The following is a 22,163-nucleotide window of genomic DNA, read 5'->3' on the forward strand; positions in this document are numbered from 1 at the left end:
TTAAAAACACCAAGAACACATGAAGAACATAAACAACTCCAAAATTTTCAACATCTTCATTTCTTTACGAAATCATCTCAAATTTCGGCTACACCATTAATTTCTTTTTAAAAAAAAAAACAAAAATTCTAAAATCATTTGCAGAGTTCAAAAAATTCACCCATATTTAAAAAATATATTCCAAAAAACGAAAATCAGTCTCAAAATTTCAAAATTTGCTTTGATTTTTGTTTTTAACATTAGATCTTTGTTGACTAGTGTTTTTTGAGTTTATGTTCAAAATTTCAAATGATTGAAGTTTTGGAGAATCTACCATTAAAGAATGTTCAAGTTTTGAAACTTTGAAGAAATTTCAATTGGGTCTTGTTGAGTTAGGTTGAATTCGAGCTTAAAAGAAATTGAGTTTTGGTATCTAGCTCGGAGCGAAACTACTCTTGAAATTTGAGGCGATTCATGAAGAATTGAATAAGTTTGAAATTTGGGAATTGTTAATGTTCTTTATGTGTTCTTGGTGTTCTTAAGGATTTAGAAGCAAAAAATGTACATTTGATCCAAAAACACCCAATAGAAAAGTGTTAAACCATGTTTGGTGTGTAAAAAATGGTTTTGCAAAACCAAAGTTTAAAAAAATGGCATGGATGAGCCTTTTCTTTAACAGCAATGGCATAAATGAGCCAAACTTTTAACGGATGACATAAATAAGCCTTTTCTAAAAGTTCAATGACATATTTGAGCCTTTTCCATATTAGAAATAAGAAAATGGTTACATAAGTTTTGCAAATAAAATGAAGGTCATTTACTAAACCGTTACGCAAAATAATTGTAAATTTGTAACCATTACTTTTTAAACAGAGAAAAGAACTAAGAAAAAGAAATCAAAAGGACATAAAAAAAATTAGTTTGAAAAATGAAAATGACTATCAAGAACATTCTTGTCTAAAAAAGAAAAAATGTACCATATATAAAATCTCTAATTGAGAAACCAAGATATTTATACTCTCTGATCATCTTATACTGTATAAATCAACTAAATAATCAGAGATTTTTCACCATAATCAGACACAAATTACACACTAATTAAGATTATGGACTAAACTAAACTTAGCTCGTATCGGCTTTTTCGCCTGTTTTCTTGCGAAAAAATTTCGGTTTATAGCCTTTCTCAAGCATTTTTTCAACTTGCTCAAATGGTAGGCCTTTAGTTTCAGGTACCAGAAAGTATATGGCTACTAAACCAATTGTTGAGAATCCAGCAAATAGAAGAAATGTACCAGCTGAGCCAATTGCCTCCGTTAACGTCAAGAACGTCTCACTAACAATAAGATTGGATACCCAATTGGAGACAGCCGCGATCCCACCACCAATGCCTCTGTATCTTAAGGGGTATATCTCAGAGTTAACGATCCACGGGGCTGTTCCCATTCCAGGAGAGTAGGATATGATGTACAAACCGAGAAGCATCACTGCAAAGAACCCGAACTTGCTAGGACAACCTTTAGTGAACCATTCACGTTTTTCTGATCGACATAAACCTTTAACGTTGTCATTCAGAGCTAAGCATGCACCAGGATGATACTGATCACAGAAAGTTACCGTCAGTACCAATAGTAGATACGCAAAAAGAAGGCCAAGCATGAAAATGCAATGCAATTAGCAACAACACAGCAACAAAAAATCCAATGTAATCCCACAGGTGGGGTCTGGGGAGGTAGTGTGTACGGAGACCTTACCCCTACCTTGAGAAGGTAGGTAGAGAGGTTGTTTCCAGTTGACCCTCGGATGAACGAACAATGAATAGCAATGCAATAAATGCAAGATGCCGATGCAAGATTTAGCGTTAGCAGTATTGGCCTATTGTCACAAACTTGACTTGTAGGCTGATTTGAGTTTGGGAATGTCAGGTTCTAAACCTTTACTTCATGTTTCAAACTGACGTTTACTTCGTATATTTTCAAGCATTGACATATTTTATATGGATTCAATAATGAAAGGGAAACAGATAAGAATTGCAATGTATAACGACAGAATCAACAAAAAACTTACTTTGTTGTTTCCATTAGAGCAGAAAGCACAATCTGAGGAAGCCTGCAAGCAACTCATACAGTTCCAGGACGATGCTCCTGGAGCATTTAGAAACGCCGAGCATGTGGAATTTGATCCAAAGTGGTTGGATTCGAAAGCACTGATTCGTGGGGAGTGTATAGAAGCTTGCATGAAGAGCACGGACAATACCACTAGGCACGTTATGATACCAAACATGGAGACAATCATCAACCTTCTTCTTCCGTACCTATCGACAAAACACATACTGATAATGGAGCCCACAGCATTGAGACCGGACGTTATGAGCGAGAGAGCTAAAGCTGTCTTGTTAGAAGCAAATCCAGCCAGTTGCACAATAGTAGGACTGTAGTACATGACCGTGTTGATTCCGACAAATTGTTGTGCCACCTGGACTGTAATACCAGCATAGAGACCCCGGCGAACAATAGTGTTGCTCCAAGCACTCTTGACTTTTGAAAACACACCACCCCCAAGGAAATCTTCATCAGCCTTCTCTACTTCAATGGAAGTCTCCAATGCTTTCATCTCGTCTTCGACTTCATGAGCAGGATAAATCTTCTCTAAGATAGCCCTAGCTTCATCTTTCTTGTCCTGCAGAAAACGTCAACGGACATGTACAAATTAATCATGGCAATGACAATAGAATCTACTAGACAAACGTGTCTTTGAAATATCAGCTAAAAAGAAACTTAAAGAGGCGATAGGCCTACCGCTCTATACAACCATCGGGGTGACTCGGGCAGAGACAGCATTAGGATAAATTGAACAAGAGCAGGAATACTAGCTACGCCAAGCATCCATCGCCAAGTTCCTTTGGTCTAAAATGTGATCAACAATCAGTTAAAACATTCCGAAAAAAGAACATTTCCATTGGACTAAAAAACTGCAAAAGAGATTCAACGTGTATAATTACCCTTGTAAATGCTAAGTTGATAAGATAAGCTAGAAACTGTCCTCCCGTAATTAGCAGACCATTCGTGCTAACTAAAGCTCCTCTAATCCGAGCTGGGGAAGCTTCTGATATATAAAGAGGTGAAGTCATAGAAGCCATTCCAACTCCTAAACCGACGAGTACTCTTCCAATAATTATCACCCAAGGTGCCGGGGCAACTGCCATGACGATCGCACCAATAAAGAACAAGATATCTGCTAAAAGAATCGATTTTCTCCGACCATACTTGTCATTGAACCATCCACCAAATGCTGCCCCGAAAATTGCCCCTGCAACAGCCATACTTACTATGGTTTCCTACATAGTTATGAGGAAACAGCCCGAGTTAAATTCATTTTCACGATATCATCAAATTGATTTAATTTATAAACCAGAGTAAACTACTTACTTGCAACCAAGTATGCTTATAAACAGATTTGAAATCATCCCGAATATAAAGCAATGCACCAGATATCACACCTGGTTTCCAAGAAAATAACATTAAGCCAAACTTTTGAAAAAAAATGACAAGAAACTGTACTAACAACATAGTGTTGAAAACGGGCGGAGCTACAGACCGTGAAGGGTGCACAGTTAACCACATCTATCGGAAAATTATTCAGTGTATTTAGGTCAAATATCACTTGTTATATACATATATACTAAATATCCAATACCTTAAGCGAAATTCTTAACTTCGCCACTGGTAGTTAGAAAGTCAGTAAGCAAGTAGCCTTATAGCAGTATCATAACCAAACAGCCTACGAAGAGTGACCAATTGACCACCCAGTGGCAGAATACGACTTTCTATATATAGGTCAAATATCACTTTTATATACATACATACTAAATCTTGAACACCATTAGCGAAATTCTCCGCTATAAAAACAAGAAAGTACTAAAAGGAGTTGTCTTTTACCAGTATCATAACCAAACAACAGCCCTCCTATACCAGCAGAAAAGGCGAGACGCATAATGTAAGGCGTTTTCCATGAAGTCCTCCAACATTCTGTAAACTCCGTCTTCGCAGCTTTGTGAGGAGCACCCTCCATAGTATCTCAATCTAGTTCTCTACTTTACTCAAAAAGAATTTTCACAAGAGAAATCTTCACAGCAAATTACTCTGCCAACAACAAAAACTCACCTTCAAATACTCTAAATCACATACATTATCCAATACAAAGCATCAAATTCCTTTCTTTAATACAAATTGCACAAAAAAAGTAGCACTAGGACCAAAAAAAGTAAGATTCGTGATCTAATAATTGATCAAACAAGGAAATTCTTTTACCACGAATGGGCATTGCTCGAGGAGAATGCAAATTAGTCAGACTCTAATGCAGGTAACGGGCCAAGATATGTGCTTATGAGAGGAACAAAAGAGAACCTTTAGCACAAAAATATCACCAATTTCTACAATGGATATACTTATTAAACAATTCATATTCCAACTTATCCAAAAACAAAGCAAAAACAGTTAATACCAATTTTATAAAAGCAAAAATTGACAAAAAATTCTAACTTTATTACTATATATTAACAAAAAAACACCATTTGATTCTCTTTTCTAGAATTATATTTCCAGAGAAATAAACAAAGATACCTATGAAATCAAATCAAATCAAAATACATTATACAATCATGCAGAATCAACAAAACAAAAAAAAAAATGGACACAAAAAAAACAGAGCCCAAAATTACAAATTTATTGTATAAAAAAACAGCAATAACAATTGGAATTGAGAATTACTACAAGAAAAAACCATTAAAAAAAAAACAGTACCTTAAGTCAAGTTGTCACGTTTTTTTCCAATTTTTTTCTGAAAGAGAGTCCACACTCTTTTTTTCTACTTTGATGATAAGATATAAAGTGAAGTTTTGTAGATATATATAATTATATGTGTAAAACTCAAGTCTAAAAGGAACAGAAATTTTGAGTCAAACTCAAATCTGATTAAGATTTTATTATATGTTTATCCTCTTAATTATTGAAGAAATATCACAATTAATTTATTAAAATTCCTAATATAGAACTCGGAAAGTAATTTGTTTTAGAGGTAGAGGTTAGATACGGTATGTTTAATAATTAAAACTCCTATAAAGTGTGTTCAATAGTTATAATTTCATATTTAGAATAAAAAAAAATTTATATATAGAATTACTAATTTAAATCGTGAGTTCACTTCTAATTTGTTTTGTAGCTTTTTCTTAATACGATAGATATGCTAAAATTAGTTATCTTTTCTCCACTTAATTTTAGATTTGACTGTAACAGAAACAGACATCAAATGTATGAGTGTTTAGAAGGATTTCAAGATGTAGAAATTTGTGCTGCACTTCTATTCTTACTATTGTTTCGTTTCTATTTTATGAATATCGTGTGTGTATATGTTTGGACAAATATTTTCTTATTGGTTAAAACGAAAATTAGCATATATCTTAATTAGTTTGATTATTAAGTTAGTTTGTTGATCAATAAAAAATCAATAAATTAAATTAATAAAATATAAAAACATACCAATGATCGATACACACGCATGATTTACTAATCAACCATAACGACATTTTTCCATGATAAGTGGAGGAAAAAAATGAGATTTTTTTTCTCCTTCATTTCAGAAGAAAACAAAGGGAAAAAGATAAACTAACAAAGTTGATAATTGTTCAAAACACAAAAGACCAAAACTAAAAAATAATTAATTATAGTATGACTTATGGGATAAGTATTGAGAACAAATTTAATGCATTTGATACTAGGAAACTGTTTTTGCATTGGTGCTGATGCCAAACATTAAAGACTTTATTGTATTGGGAAAAACAAAGAAAAAATCAAGTAAATTAAAAATGCACATATTACAATTTGTTTAAAAAAATTATGAATACAGATATAATATTTAATCGATTATTGACATATGAAAAATATTGAATTCCAATGAATTTTTTGATGACTAGATTCAACTAACAAATCATTGAAGAGGAGCACATGTGTTGTTATTTGTGTTTGGTATTTGAAAATCTATAAAATTAGTTGTTAATAAAAATGGGATAAAATGACAATTAAATTTAAGTATTTATCATTATGTCTAAAAATTATATTTGATAATAAAGGCATAACTTTATTATTTTTTAAAACTAAACTCATCAACAAACATCATCTTTCATCATGATTTCAACTAGAAGCATTTAGCTAAGAACAAAATCTTATTATAGGCAAAATATTAACGTTATCCAAAAAAACTTAAAAAGTAAGAGTTCCTTTTAATTAATTTTTGTATGAAAATGTTTTTTTTTTGTTAGGTGGGTGGTTGTTACCTTCAAAAAGATTTCTTTATTTGAAAAAAAACATCATGAAGAACATAACTATTGGCATATGTTCAAAATATCTATACCCAACCAATTGGTATTCATGCTTTTTTTAATAATTATTTCTTCCTTTTCTTTGTGGTTTTTGGTCCATATTATGTTGTTTACATAATAAAAGGTAAAATTAGTCAAGAAAATGACATTTCTTTTGTCCTTTATTTAGGGGTTTACTGTGTATTTTGGCATTCTTGACATTGATACTTTGTCCTTTATAGCTTAAATTATTAAAAATATTATATTTTTTAATTTATTCAATTATACTTTTGATACTAACGTATCTAATTTATTGAGGTTATCACGACAAATATCCTTATCTTAACCTCAATATCTCAAATAATTCAAAGTAAAAATAACATATCACATTATCACTATTAAAATAATATATCGAATAAGTATAAATCCTTGCACTATCAATACAACTGTATTTTACTATAAAATAACCTAAGAAATATATAATAACCCTAGAACAACTAGACTAGTGTGGATAGAATCTTCATACTTGATTGTTTAATAAATTTGTGTCGAAGATTAAGTAAAGTTATAATGCTATGTTTTAAAGAAAAATAATAACCTATTATTTTAGGGTACTTTGTTGATTGAATATTGTAATCATCTTTATTTGGCATTGGTATAAGTGAAATTATGGTTATTTAGATTTAGAAGAATTTTAGGTATGCCAATAATCATAAAATAAGGTAAATATTGTTGATTGTGTAACAACGACAATAATAACATATCCAATGAAATTCCATAAGTAGGGTCTAGGAGGATAGAATGTACGTACATCTTACAATTAACTCATGAAAGTAGAGAGATTATTTCCGAAATTACTTAATCATAATAAGATAATTTTTCATGTTTTGTTAAGACAAGGATGAAATGCTTTAAGGAGTTCCCAATGCCATCATAGTACTACTTAGTAATTTATTTATTTTTAATTTCATATCTTGTAAATAACATAGGCGTATTTTATTTTATGAGCAAGATAAATGACTTATTTGTTCTTGCAATACGCGATCAGAACATATAGTTTGTGAGTATTCAACTCGACAATTACGTTGCATATAGCGTGAAGTCATACTGATCTATTTTGTATTTCTTTTCCTCACTTGTTTCCAGCTTTGAAAATGATAATCCAACACGATTCATGAATACTTTAACAAGACATCTAAATTGAATATAGAAATATTATCGATGTATCCCTTTTGTGCAAATTATCCACATCCATAAGGGCCCAAAAAATCTGGCCCATTATATACATATTACCTCATGGAGTCATGAGTATACAAATATTTTTAATGTAATTATTCCACAATTTATGTTAATTTTAATAAGATTTGAATCGATAAGTTCATAATTTTAAAAATATAATGAATTCAGTATATAAATTTCATGTCATTAAAGTTATGTAGCAGTAAGAAAGACAACATGGTCAGTATTGCAGGTACATTAATTTGCTATGCGCATGTGTCTTGCTAGGGGCGGACCTAAGTTATCGTCAGTTTGAACTCGATCGATAAAATTTAAATTTTGAATATTTATTTTTATCTTTGAATATCAGTCTTATGAGTGATATATAGAAGTGGATTCATAATTGAAACATAATAAAATCGACTTTCAAAATCTTGTAATTGAACATATTAATCTTTTTGAATTATGAGATATAAAAATTAATATTTGTTAAAATTATAGTAGCTTTAACATAAAATTATTTAAGTTGTATGGATGATGTTGATTTCAATTCTTACAACTTTTTAATTTTAATTTCACATGTTTAAATCTCAAGATTAAAGAGCATTTTGATACATTCTATACATCTTTAATTTATCACAAGATTTTTTTTTCTTTCTCAAACTTCGTGTCGAGTCATAACTAGACAAACAAATTAAAACGGAGGAAATATAACCTAACAAACAAAAGAAATTACAAATATTTCGATAAGATTTCTCGTGAATTAATTTAGATTATATATTTAGCTAAATCAATCTAACATATTAAATTGAGCGGATCAAAATTGACTGAATTAAAAAAACAAGTGAATTAATGACTTTTTCTTCTATGATCGATCAATATAAACATCAACAACTACGAATTGGATTAGTTTTTTCTCAACTTCACTAGAATGACATGAAATTATATTAGTTGGATTACAAAGCGGATATCAAATATCTCACAGCGGAAGCAACTTGTCTAGTCTTGTGGTGCACTCATTCCCATTACGATAATGAAACGACCCCCAACTTGAATCGAGATCAAGACTCCTTACAACTCGCACCAATCACGGCACTGAACTGCCAAAGATTGATTGAAAAGGCAGGCCTAGTGACCCTCTCCCCCCTAACCACATATCTTCTCGTGTTCATAGCTCGATTGGAGGTCAAGACTGTGGTCCGTAAAACTCATGTATATCAAATTGGGCCAACTAAAAAATATCCGACCCATTTAGAAAAAGCCCATTTAATGTGACCATCTGTTCCTTCCAAATTTGCTCAGTTTGTAGAATCTTGGTTTTCTTCCCCCTTTTGGCCCCTTCTCTCTCTCTCTCTCTCTCTCCTGCTCTTTCTTCCCTGGATCTTCAAACCCACCCAGTCTCTCCAAAAATCATTAAAAAATCGAAACAATCCTTTGATTTCTGTGTTTCTTCAACACATTTTTCTCAAAATTACTCTTTTTAACCTTTTTTTTTGTGGATTGATCTGGTTAGAAACGGGTCTGATTTGATCACATCGTGAGAGATTGATAAAGGGGGAAGATCCTTTCGTCATATAAAAAAGTGGGTATGTGTCAAAATTGTTTCTTTTTATTGATTTTTTTGTAGTTACATTATGCTGGTTTATAAGCTTGTTATGGTGAAAACTGAAAATAATTTCCTTTTTGTGCTGGAACTTGTACAAAATCTCATGAAAAGGAAAGATTAAAACTTTTTTTTTTGTTGATTTAGGAGCATTATGAGAATGGTGGAAATTAAGGGGTCGTTTGGTAGCTGGGTAGAATTACGTAGGTATTAGTTATTCCATCTTTTATTTATCCATATAAGGTAATACATTAATTCGGTCATAATTCATACATGTATTAGTTATTCGTGTTTCTAAATTGCAAAATAAACTAGTTAATATTACATGAATAAGTTACTTCTTTACTAGCTACCAAACAATCCGTAATTGTACTTAGTGTAGCATGTGTCTTTTCTATCTTTAATGGGTAAATGTCAAATAATAATGTCATTTCTCATTGTGATTATGTCTGGTAGATATATTTGTTTATGTTGGTACTAAAATACTGTTTTGAGATGTCAGATAAAAAACTGTTTACTTTTGGGATTGTGTGGTGTCCATGTACAATGTTGAGTCTTTCCAATTGCCATTATGAGATAAGGGGCAATTATGATCAGTTAGGATAAGTTTACCAACACATTATGTGTGGCATGATCAAATGGAGGATTACATACTGACCTGACATTTTCAAAGTCTACTTGCTAAAAATCTTTGTTTATCTGACCTCATTAACTTTGTTGTAGATGTCTATGCAAGTGCAACTTATTATTGAAATTATCAACTCTGTGGGTCCCGTATAGGAAATTGTTTCACCTGTTAATGGTTAGTCTTTGTGACTAGTGATCAAGGGTGTGATTTAGCTGGTTAATAAAATTGGAATGGACCATGTTGAGATCAGTGTTTAAATCCACTTCTGCAAAAAAAAAGAATTAGCTGATACTTGTAATAATGGGAAGGTAAGGGTATGTGGCAGATTAGTCAAGTTGCACACAAGTTGACCTGGATTAAAAATCTACATGGTCTTTGTGACCCATCTCATAAATTGATTTTTGCCTTCAGGTCACCAGAATGTCCGTCAAATTTATAGCCTTTATTGAGTGAAGTCAATAGATTGCAAAGCATTGTAGAATGCCTACTTTCCCTTGGATCAATTTCCTTTCTTGGTCAACATAATTTATATGTCGATAGTGATTGTTTTGTATTCATCAATGTTGGGGTCTTCTGATATTGTATTTTGTGGATGAGGTGTATGCAGCTACCTTGAATAAGGCTTTTTATACTATCTGTTTGCTATTTCTGAAGGTTGTATTTGTATATTTTATTGACTTGAAAAAGCTTTATCCATCATAGAATCTAAACTAGGGCAATCAACATCTAGTGGCCAGGTTCTAATTTTCAGGCGTGAGGAAAAGAAAAACTACAATATCACTGTACGATACTTGTCAAAAACTAATAACACAGTGCAATACTGCACTTGAATGTTATTAATTATAGCTCAAAGTTAGATCTTAGACATCTTGCAAGACTAGAGAGAGAGCACTTTGTGAACTGGGCAAGTCGATTTTTCAAGGTACAGGTGTCATCGTCAAGTACATTGTAGGGATTAAATCTGGCTTAACGGATATTTCCACTGGTCAAATTTTGGTTATATTACAAATATTTAGGCAAATATTCTTAATTTTTCATATATGATATTTAGACTATATCAATGAAAATGTTGGATTTTGTTTGCTTCAACCTATGGGCATTATATGTTCTTCTGGTGTCATCAAATCTTGTGTGCCCTGTATTTTGTTAAAAGTCCTTGCTGCATGATAACTTTATCAATTTGGTTTGCAGTTTTATCCCTTTCTATTGAATGCTACACACTTAGCTTCCCGTTTCAAGTATTCATTTCCGTTTTTGAGAGGCAGCCTCCTCGGCTCCTCCCCTTCCCTACAGCTGGAGAGCAAGAGGAAATATTGATCTTCTTCTGTTGACACTTCCCTTTCTGTTATATGTATTTTCTCATGTAAACTATATCTATTAATGGTTTCTGACAGTTAGCAAGCTTTTTGAGCATCACTGTTTAATGGTCATTGTTTGTAGTCCACACATATTTCTATTTCCTTGAGAATTATCTCCCATCTCTCTCTCTCTCAAATTCCACCTTTTCCCCTCTTCATTCAGACCCCCTTATCCTTGAGAAGCGGGAAAAGAGAAAAGAAAAAGTCAATGCAGATAGTGTAATAACTAGTTGGCCTTTTGCATTATTAGGGAGTAATTTGCCTTTGGTGTGACTTGGTTTTGAATTAGTGGAATATTTTGGAGATAACAATTTTTGGTTTCTTATATTATGTCAACAACCAGATATGAATATTCTGCAAGTACAATTTTGTGAAAGTCTTATAGTAGTACTTCCCTTCATTTTTCTTCTAGGTTTGCCTTTAAAAGGTCTGCAAAAGAAGCAAGGGAAGTGGGAGGTGGCAAGGACGGGGCACTAGATGAGCGACAGCTGATTAGTCTTGTATAATTTCCTTTCCCTTACCTATGCTAATTAGACTATATCCTATTGAAGAATGACACATTGTTTTATGGGAAGCTAAGTGTAGACTGTGGATGCTTTGCTGATGTTTCAAGTTTCTATCTTTTTTCTTCTTATGCAGGTACGTATTTATAAGCTGTCCGGTAGAGGGCTGAATAAAATAGGAAAGAGTTACCCAGTGGTGCAGCGGCTGGAAGAAGTTTAGTACAGGGTTAATAGAAAATCCTTATTCTAAATTACCTTGTCTTTCTTCTCTTCTTAAACCAATTCCTAAGCGAAAGTGTTTTGTCTTACATATGCTTGTATTGCCTTGCAAGTTTCCTTGAGGGCCTTCTACCTATTTGTGCTTTAAATTTCTTGTTTCTGGTGTTTAGCTACAAAATAAGCAAATATGATGTTCTAGCTTTGCCATTTTACACATAGAAGATGGCGTTTCGTTCTGAGGAAGCACAAACGGAGGATTACCTTTTCAAGATTGTTTTGATTGGTGATTCAGCTGTTGGGAAATCAAATTTGCTTGCTAGATTTGCTCGTGATGAATTCTATCCCAACTCAAAATCAACAATAGGAGTAGAGTTCCAGACCCAAAAGCTGGACATAAATGGGAAGGAGGTCAAAGCACAGATATGGGACACAGCAGGCCAAGAACGGTTTAGGGCAGTAACTTCTGCATATTACAGAGGTGCAGTTGGAGCTCTTCTGGTTTATGATATTAGTAGACGGCTAACTTTTGAAAATATTGGCCGATGGCTTAATGAACTTCAGAGTAAGTTTTATGACAACGTTGTAATAGTTTGACTTGCATACTCTGCAGTTTAAATTTGATAAACGCTTATTTGAGCTATTTCCATGTCGATACGTTGTGCAATTTGTTTATTTTGCTGATCTTCTTTATTTGTGTGGACAGCTCATTCTGACATGAACGTGGTTACGATACTCGTTGGAAATAAATCTGATCTCAAAGATGCGAGGGAGGTGACAACAGCTGAAGGCAAATCCTTAGCAGAGGCACAAGGTCTATTCTTCATAGAAACATCAGCTTTGGATTCTTCAAATGTAGCTGTAGCTTTTCAAACAGTTGTTAAAGAGATCTATAATATCTTGAGCCGGAAAGTCATGCAATCGCAAGAACTTCAAAAAAAGGATTCCGGGCGTCTGGCAAATGGTAAAACTGTGGTTTTGCAGGCAGATGAAAACCAAGAAGCAGAGACACAAGCGAAAAAAGGTTGGTGCTGTTCATCATAATTCTTGTTAACAACATCTTCTGGCCCTGTTGTAATTCATTTTCTGTTGTTGCTTTTGAAATATCATGGGGGAAAAACAAACAAGTTAGATTGATTTCTGTGCTATGGGAAAACAAACTTCCATTAGAAAAATTTTTTGTAAATTATTCCAAGTGGAGAAGAACCTTTTTTTGAGCTGTCAGCTTTTTGTATAATGCACTGCTACAGCTTCTTCTCTTTTATCTGTGCTTTCAAATTTATGCTTATTCTCTAATTTTATGTGCCAAAATCAGGCTCTTCGCTCGAACAGAGCCTGATTTTTTATTATAAATATTAGTACAGCGTTAGCGCCATACCTATATACTAGGGCTTTGAATTCACTTGCGAGGGGGTGCTGAGGGCAACTTCTCATATTTAGAATCTTTATATTGTATTCTCGTTTACTATTCTTTTGTACTTTCATCATGTGATAGGTCAGTAGTGTTATATCCAAGGAATTTTTTTTACTATTATTGTTAAGTAATTCTCTAAGGATTAAACTTCAAAACCTCTCCAAAAAAGGGAAGAAAAAAATAATAAATTCTGGTCCTTATTCTGATGTTGAAACTTAGCAATATAATATTTTATTTGCTTTCATTCAAAAATATGTCATACATTCAATGAATTTACCTGTCATTTGTCAACTGATTTGATTTGTCACCCCCACCTTATGGTCCTATAATATTCTTTTATTTGATATCGGAATTCGTTTTCTCTATATTCAAAGTTTAAATTTGAGATATCTGATTAAGAGTGAAGGAATTTTATTCATTCCACCGTATCTTCTGATGATTAATAACACGCGCTTGATTTTAAGTCCTTAGAGGAACTATATTAATGCCCTATAGTATTCATCTATCTTCTTTTCCCCCAAATATATTATAGTATTTGAGAGTTAGAAATATTTCCTTGTTTATTAGAAACAAGGTTTAAAATTATATAGCAGCTGCTTAGAATGTTTTTATTTAGTATAATGGTGGCTCGAGATAAATTTAAATGGTGATACACGATCAATAAGAATTTATATATTCCATTTTAACTTGTTTGCGACTAAGACCCAACTATTATTTCAGTATAGTTATTTTCACTTCTCCGACTAAGATTTTCAACATATCCTTTCATGATTTTTTGAATATAAAATAATAAATAAAAATATAGAAGTTAGTATCTAATTGAAAAGGAAATAAATAAAAAGAAGACCAAGGTGTAAATGGAGCCACGAAATAAGGATAAGAATATATATTTGACCACACATTTTAGGGAATTTCTAAACTTTATTTTCCCTTTACAAAAATTGACAAAAAAAACAACATAAAGAAAGGTAATGTTACTGATATATACCATTTGACCAACTAGTTTAACTGTTGAACAACACACGATATATATACACCATTAAATATATACATGTTGTGTATAATATATGTTGATTTAGTATAAAGTACATATAATTTCGAAATATTTTATAAAATTAGATGATCGAATGATTTAGACACACGTAATTATCTCGAGAAAAAACATGGGATACACACAATAGTAGATGCCCATTACGTAGTGTCGATTTGCTTAAAATTCGTTAGTGGGCCACTTCAGCCCATGGACCGCTGACCAAATATGCGGGATCCACTCTTTATCCACATATCTTCATGGGCCTCTAACATTTTTTGCCTTTATTTATTTATTTTATTTTATTAAAAAAATTTACGAGTATTTTATTTGGACATCTATTTACTTTGTATTTGATTTTCTCAAAATTTATCCACATTTTTCTACTTCGAAACAATTTTACACATACAATGTCTGTAATGTATGAAGATCAGACAAATACGATTGAACTTCAACTATATGAAATTTTATACATTGCATATTTAAAATTGTTCCAAAAATGTGAACATAAGCTGATGGTCCCATAATTGGGTATTTATGCGAAATTCCTAAGTTTCAATGAATTGAGGCCAAATATTACGTAGATCATTGCTAATCTAATATTTTCTTTGTATCAATTTATGTGATACCATTTAACTTGATATGAAGTTTAAGAAAAAAACAATAATTTTGAAATTTGTAATCCAAAACACTTGACCATTTCAGTGGCTATAAATCATTTTATTAAGGATAAGGAAGGAATTTTTAAGTCAAAATAGTTTTCAATTATAGAAATGTGATATTCTTTTCGGAGGGAGTAAAAAAAAACATGTCATATAAATTGGAGAGAGAGAGAGAGTAGTTATTATCTCAAAAAGTTGTATTTCTTTTTATTCTATTTTTTCCTCAACAAACAAAGCAACTTTCTGAAATAATAACTATTCGTTGAATGGTCATCCGAAAAATGAACCATAAAACAAGTCTTGACATATACAATGAATAAACACATGAGGGATGGTTATGCATGAATTGTTGACTTCAATGATAGAGTAAGACCTTTCTATATCTCTCTAACAATATTTCGTTATAATGGTCGAGTATTTTTCTGAAACCTATTATGTTACATTACATGTTTGCTATAGCAGCAAAAAAAATATTCGAATAAACGACGTTATTATAGTCAAACCTCTATGTGGACAAACAACTAGGGGTGTACAAGAAGTATGTGGAATAAATATGAGAATAGTTCTAAAAATATCATTTAAGAGCATAGATAGAAAGCATTTGTCACACCATTAAATAAGCTGAAAAGTTGATAGAAATTGAGATAAATTTCAACAACAGCCAGCAAGTTTGCTGGAGAATTACAGTAAGAAAAGAATAAAGAAAAGAAAAGAATCCGATGAAGGAACGAACAATCTGCTTTTACGTTGCATTGTTTTCATCAGATAATGTAATGGAACAATTATCTCTCGTAAGTATATTCCGCTATCCAATTTTACATCTCAACCATATGCAAGGGACAAGGAAAAAAGGCGAAGAAAATGAAAAGTTCTATACTAAACAATCTACGTTCGTTCAAACCTTACACGACAAGTCCCTTTCTTTTGTAAACGTCGATTGGGAGAAGTTCTTTCTATAGCAGGTACTGAATTAGCTCTAAGTGAATGTACCTCTAGACTGCAGTATTTCTTCAAACAGAATACGAGTAGTAATCCACATCCACAACTTTGGCTCAAGCTGTATTTTCCATCTATATTAAGCATTCTTAAATCCAAGCTTCCGTACGATAAATCTTCCTAGGCAGCAATTCCTGAATCACAAATCACGAGCATATGTAAGTAACTGTTATGCAAATGAAACAAACCGGTCAATGCATATGTATAAGCATAGCAAGAAACAAAATCATCGTTGTGTGTTCTTTGGTTCTAGCTTAGTTCATGGTATGTCATTACCAAATTGCAGCTCAGATTAGGATTGCCAAAACCAACTTGAGCCCATGAATGGTTAACAACGTGAGTAAGCTCGGGTTAGCTTGTCCGGGTGAATGCAGGAGAAATGCAAGGTAAGTGATAGCATCCAAGGAAGCTCTACTCCATTGAAGGACAAGGATGACGCTTTAGAAACTCCAAGGAGGCCCATAACAAGATCTCAAACCAAGGAGTTCAATGATAAGCTCAATGGGCTTCAATCGCTGATCCAAAGGTTTCTTATTGGGGAAGAAGAGCTCCAGCCCAAGGGAGAGGAATTGTCCAAATGCTACAATTATTTGGTGGCCCAAATTCAAGCCCAAGATGAGGAATTTTAAGGTCCAATTTCGTGCAAAAAAGGTCAAGAAGAGTCCAAGAATCAGCCACAACAAGAGTTGCTTTCTGCCCAAGTTTTGAGAGAAGACTAGTCAAACTTTCCAAGATTGTCAAGATTCTTTTCCTAGTTGGGATTTACCTTATTTATTTATTTATATATAGGTTATTAATATTTTCCTTAGTCTATTTATGGTCTCCTAAGTACCATTTAATGCTTTCCTAGAAGTACTAAATTTGTTCCTAGTTAGGTTACTTTATTTCCTTTCTAGAGTAGGATTCCTTGTAATTGTTTTTTTAGGGTTTGGCTTCTTGGACGTTTTTCCCTTCTCCTATATATAGGAGTCCTTTTTCATTCATTAAAGACAATTTAGATTGATATTAATAATATTTGGGAGAGTTCTTTGAACCTTTGTGACTTGTTCTTTGAGAATTTATCTTTAAACCTTTACTAGTTTCATAGTTTAAGGTATAAAGTAACTTCTTCTTGTGATATCTTTGGTTTCTTTTTGGTATTCTTTAGAAGGTGATTAGTTTCTACATACTAATTATTGTCTTTAGTTACTCATAAAGCGGTCAAGATCCGAATCTATCGTTTTGATTCGTTTTCTCAAGTAAAGGCGTTAGATTTCTTCCATAAATCTATACGTTGTTACTTGGATCTTTTCAAGGCCTTAGAACATCTAATCTTTGGAAATTCGTGGATCTTTCCTTCGAATTTTCCATATCTTTATTTAGTTTTTTTGTTTCTTTTCTTTGTGCTTCCGCATTCTAATATTTAATTCTCTATTTGTGATCTCCCTTAACCTTGCTGTTATCAGTAAGGCCGCACCCGATAGACCCTTAATGCCCATACCCCGCGCATAGGGGGAGCTTAGTGCACATGGCTGCCCTTTTTTCAGTAGGAGCAATGATGTGTGAGTTTTGTGGCAGACCGTTTAGTGCATGCATCAGAAAGACATCATGACAATTAACTAAAAGTAACAAATGAGGAGTTTCTTACCTTTATTTGATCTATTTGCAACACTATAACCACCAACATAACCAAGTGACTCTGTGTTCCCAAGTCCATAACCAAAGGATGCAGAGTCATCTAGTTCTGGAGATGTTGAACGCCAGGCTGAGTCCTCATAGAACGAAGCACCTACAGTATTACCATACAAGTTCCCAAAAGCTCCAGCAGGAATGTCTTTTGCTGAGGAATAAGGTGATGTATTGACAGCATTGCTTCCTGAGTTTCGTCCATACCCTGTCCCAACTGCTTCGCCACTGTTAGCAATGTTGCCACTTCCAAAAGAACCATTTCCTCCACCTTGACCCGAAATTGAAGAGGAACCCCAGATTGTTCCGAGACCCCCCAACGTACCGTATCCCGCAGCCCCACTTCCAGAACCAACAAAATCAGTAGAGTTGGCAGAATTTGTTCCATAATTAAGACTCTCATTGTCCCACAGGTTCCATCCTACTGAATTCAACATTGAACTGCTCCTTCCAGGGGCATACCCGACAGGGCCGCTGAACCTGTTTGAATTCCCATTGTATAAGGAATTGAATCCACGTCCATAATTAGAACCAAAAGTTCCATTTCCACCGTAGTTTAGGTTCAAGGTGGAGTCTATGCCTGTTGGCAAGTTAAAGTCAGCAGGATTAAAGGATGAATATCCATTTCGACCAGCAGTAAGAGGACTGTATCTACCTTCCATTCTCATTCCGTAATTTCCAATCGAGCTTGGAACGTAACCTTGGGTATATGCATTAAGCAAATTGTTAACCCTGTTAAGACCATAGTTCTGTCCATTAAATGGGCTTCGGGCTGGACTAGGTGACAGCTCTTTGGGTACTGCACGCTTAACCTCAACCAATTTACCGTTAAGTTCATGAAATGTTTTGTATAGAACTTTATCAACTGCCTCTTCTGAGTCAAAAGTGATAAATCCAAATCCTCTAGGCCTTTGTGTGTTGTGATCATACATCACTACAACATCTGTGATTGTCCCAAATTGATCAAAGTAATTCTTGAAGTCACTCTCGGTGACTGAGGATGCCAAACCTCCAACAAAAATCTTTTTAGTGCGAGCTGGACCTGGAGAACCCTGCATACTACCATTGTTTCTGGTAATGTGTTGATCATCTCTCGGAACAGCCTTCTTTGCCTCTACCTGGAGATCAAAGGGAAACAGTAAAATGTTTACATTCGTATCCCATAACAGCTAGCAAGTTATCGTAAGTCCTTAAGCAGAAGCTCATTCTTATAACACAGTTTCATTAACTTCCTACAAATACAAGTTTTTTGGTAATTAATAAGAAAGTCCAAGAAGATTGAAAAAGGGTCATAGCCAAAATCCTATAACTAAATCTGCTTGCTTGCATTAGCCGTGCTTCTTGTCTACATCTCCATGTACTATTTCAAAGATTAAATTATTTCCATCATTTCATTTCATGCAACATTTGATAGTTTGAACTGTCGATTCAGTTCAGCTCATCTCAAGCTAGTCAACTTAACCAATTCAATTTAAAACATATAGAACCAATCACATTAACTGTGGTAATATTAAACACTGATCAAATTGAATCAATCAAAGGGGAGACTCAGAGCAACGGTAAAGTTGCCTCTGTGTGACATATAGGTCACGGGTTTGAGCCGTGGAGGCGGCCATAAAAATGCTTGCATTAGGGTGCATCACATCCTTGGAGTCTGCTAAAGCGGAATGCTTTATGCACCGGGCTGCCCTATTAGATTGAATCATCAATTTCTTCATTGGCAGTGCCGTTATGTCATTGTTCATGAACTAATAACAGTTTGCAAATAACACGAATCATAATCATCGGAAAACATCACAAGTAAAATTTGACTAGTTAAGACTAAATTATATCATCATAACCATTCTTTTCTGACAAACCATCTGAGAGCCTTCATCATAAATTGTTCAACAGTTTCAGTATCAATAAATCCAAATGAACAAAGTACAGAATATACTCCAGATATTAGGCACATGTAACTTACAGTTCTACCATCAATTATGTGTTTTTCCTTCACAACTCTTTCGGCAACAGAAGGGTCTGCAAAAACAACAAAACCAAAACCACGAGCACGACCAGTGATCCGATCTTTCATGATCACAGCTTCAATCACATCACCAAAAGCTTGGAAATATTCTTTGAGACGATCTTCATTAGTGTCCCAAGAAATTCCACCAACAAACAATTTTCCAGGCTCCATTTCCATTCTACACATCAAAAGGTACCACCACTCATAATCATTAAAATGAAACTAAACATAATCATATCAATAGATCAATACTCCAAAGTGTTAAAAACAACTCTCTTCAAACCAAAAATCGGATCACTAACTTCACAAAGTAAAAAGCATAACAAAGGATCTCAACAACAAACTTACAATTGGATAATTCAAGTTCAACTATTCTAACAACCTTATCAATCAAGAATCCATTACTTTACCCCCATCAATACAACAATTCAATATGAAACATCAAAATGCAGATTAAGTAAACATCAAAAAGAAAACTGCTTCTAAACAACAGATGCCAATACATCAATAGATCATCTGATCTTCAACAGATCAAAGATCAACACATCCAAAAGTAATAAAGATCAAAACTTTTCACAAAACATGAACAATAAACCAAGAATCAACAGACCCACAATCCAGAATTCTCTACAAAGCCATAAAGATCAAAACTTTATAACATAAAACATTAAACTATACAGTTTAGAACCATAAATCAGCACACCCACAAGCCAAAATCCTCAAATAAAGTCAAAAAGATTAAAACTTTAAACATAAAACATGAATCAAAGATTGAATTTTTACCAATAGATGGTGAAGAAGGCTACAAGAAGAGAAATGGGTGTAATTCAAGATCGATTAGAGAGGCATATATAGAAAGAGGGGCTTGAAAGGCCCTCTCTTTTTCCTCTCTAAACGTTCTAAATTCACCAAAACACAAAAATGGAGTTTTTATTTTTAGCAAAAGAGAGAGAGGAAGAAGAAGAAGGAGAGGAAAAAGGTAAGAGAGAAAAGAGAGTGTGGTGTAAGAAAGATTGATTTACATCTGAAATGGCTAACACTCTCTCTCTCTCTATATATATATTTATATATATATTTTTTTGTATAATATATTGTGAGAGAGAGAGCTCTTTGGCTATCCTCTCTCTTGTGTGTGAGAGAAAATATAGAGACAATGGAAGATGATGATGACTTTTATATTGTTTTATATAAATAGTTTTTTGAATTTAGAAATGATTTTTTCCTTAAATGATATCCTTAATTAGAGATTTCGAATTTGAATTTTGAGTATGAAAGAAATCACGTTGGGAGTGCCATTCCCAAATTGGCTCATGTAATGCATGAGTCGAATTTGTCGAACTCTAATGCGAGTATCAAATGTCGAGTAAGAAAATATGAGTAACACCCTTAACTAGAGATCTCAAATTTGAATTCTGAGTATGGAAAGAATCATATTGGGAGTGTCGCATCCAAAAAATGACTCATGTAATGTATGAATTCGAATTAATCGCACTTCAGCTGGCAAACCAAAAAATGAAATTAACTTAACAATACCCTTAATCAAAGATCTCGAATTTGAATTTTGAGTATGAAAAAAATCATTTTGGGAGCGTCACCTTAAATGACTCATGCAATGCGTGAATCCAGATTAATCGGACTTTAATGTGAGTACTGAATGTGGGGTGAGAAAACATGAACAACACCCTTAATTAGAAATCTCAGACTTAAGTTATGAGTATGAAAAAAATCATATTGGGAGTATCTCCCTAAAAAATAACTCGTATAATACATGAATTTAAACTAATTGGATTTCATCTAACAAACCAAATAAAATTTCTTCTAGTAAAATTTCTTCTTTTTATTTTCATTATTATGGATTAATTAGTTATCAGATACTTTTTGATATTGAGTCCACTGATTGTCAATTTTTCAGACAATTTGTCTTACATTCTTCTAATTACTATTTTTTTTTCTTTCATATTTTTAACTCTATATATATTTGGTTTTTCGTAATTGTATGAAAGAACTTATTTATTTTTAAAAATTGTTTTGTAATATTTAGTATTCAAAATTTACTAGTCCGACTAATTTAAATTCATATTGAATATATTCGTTAAGGACAAAAATTTTAATTTTCAAGGCTTTAATCGGAGCATCTCTAATTATGACACCAATCATGCCATCTCCTCTGTGATGTAAGAAAAAAACACTTGATCATATTTCATAAATAATTACCAAAAACGATTAACAGAAGTACCAAAAATTTTATTATCCCTAAATTACTTGACATATGCTATATAGTATCTTGAAAATCTTATCCACTTACAATAATTAATATAATAGTGATTGCTTAAGAACCTTGAGAATTAGCTTCTAAATTAGGCACACATTGCTTCTTTAACAATTAATCATTTACCAGAGTTACCTTTAAATGGTAAAAAGATCAAATTTTAGAAACATAAATAATCAAAATCTCCACCAATTTGTCCTTTTTATTATATTATCATTGAGAATCTAAAAAATACATGTATCATGTTAATTTGTGTGATACC

At 33.0% G+C, this 22,163-nt stretch overlaps 4 protein-coding genes across 5 annotated transcripts in view; 1 reads left to right on the forward strand and 3 right to left on the reverse strand.

Moving 5' to 3' along the window:
* The window catches only part of LOC125817917 (cytochrome b561 and DOMON domain-containing protein At5g47530), a 28,281-nt gene extending 18,507 nt beyond the window's left edge, over positions 1 to 9,774 (reverse strand). Inside the window, exon 1 of the mRNA XM_049497421.1 lies at positions 9,769 to 9,774. The gene's annotated coding sequence lies outside the window, so the exon portion shown is untranslated. The remainder of the gene's footprint in view (positions 1 to 9,768) is intronic.
* On the reverse strand, positions 938 to 4,855 carry LOC125817914 (inositol transporter 4). Its single transcript, XM_049497418.1, has 7 exons — positions 4,779 to 4,855; positions 3,915 to 4,118; positions 3,405 to 3,475; positions 2,978 to 3,313; positions 2,775 to 2,882; positions 2,044 to 2,655; positions 938 to 1,575 (listed from the first exon to the last, which is right to left on the reverse strand). Exons 2-7 carry the CDS (start codon positions 4,045 to 4,047, stop codon positions 1,102 to 1,104), a joined length of 1,734 nt encoding a protein of 577 aa, XP_049353375.1. The 5' UTR covers positions 4,048 to 4,118; positions 4,779 to 4,855; the 3' UTR covers positions 938 to 1,101.
* LOC125817920 (ras-related protein RABA5a) lies at positions 8,856 to 13,030 on the forward strand. Of its 2 annotated transcripts, XM_049497424.1 has the most exons (4): positions 8,856 to 9,135; positions 11,551 to 11,638; positions 11,778 to 12,422; positions 12,564 to 13,030. In XM_049497424.1, exons 3-4 carry the CDS (start codon positions 12,083 to 12,085, stop codon positions 12,899 to 12,901), a joined length of 678 nt encoding a protein of 225 aa, XP_049353381.1. In that variant the 5' UTR covers positions 8,856 to 9,135; positions 11,551 to 11,638; positions 11,778 to 12,082; the 3' UTR covers positions 12,902 to 13,030. The 2 variants fall into 2 exon arrangements, with proteins under 2 accessions (XP_049353381.1, XP_049353382.1); XM_049497425.1 differs by lacking the exon at positions 11,551 to 11,638 and having other exon boundaries at positions 8,903 to 9,135.
* A 2,655-nt stretch (positions 13,031 to 15,685) lies between these two features.
* LOC125817823 (heterogeneous nuclear ribonucleoprotein 1-like) lies at positions 15,686 to 20,678 on the reverse strand. Its single transcript, XM_049497333.1, has 4 exons — positions 20,416 to 20,678; positions 19,588 to 19,810; positions 17,587 to 18,742; positions 15,686 to 16,093 (listed from the first exon to the last, which is right to left on the reverse strand). Exons 2-4 carry the CDS (start codon positions 19,807 to 19,809, stop codon positions 16,080 to 16,082), a joined length of 1,392 nt encoding a protein of 463 aa, XP_049353290.1. The 5' UTR covers position 19,810; positions 20,416 to 20,678; the 3' UTR covers positions 15,686 to 16,079.
* Positions 20,679 to 22,163: the final 1,485 nt, after the last annotated feature.

The sequence above is a fragment of the Solanum verrucosum genome, unplaced genomic scaffold (genome assembly GCF_900185275.1).
Source record: "Solanum verrucosum unplaced genomic scaffold, falcon-dt-bn FXZP01000254.1, whole genome shotgun sequence".
NCBI lineage: Eukaryota > Viridiplantae > Streptophyta > Magnoliopsida > Solanales > Solanaceae > Solanum > Solanum verrucosum.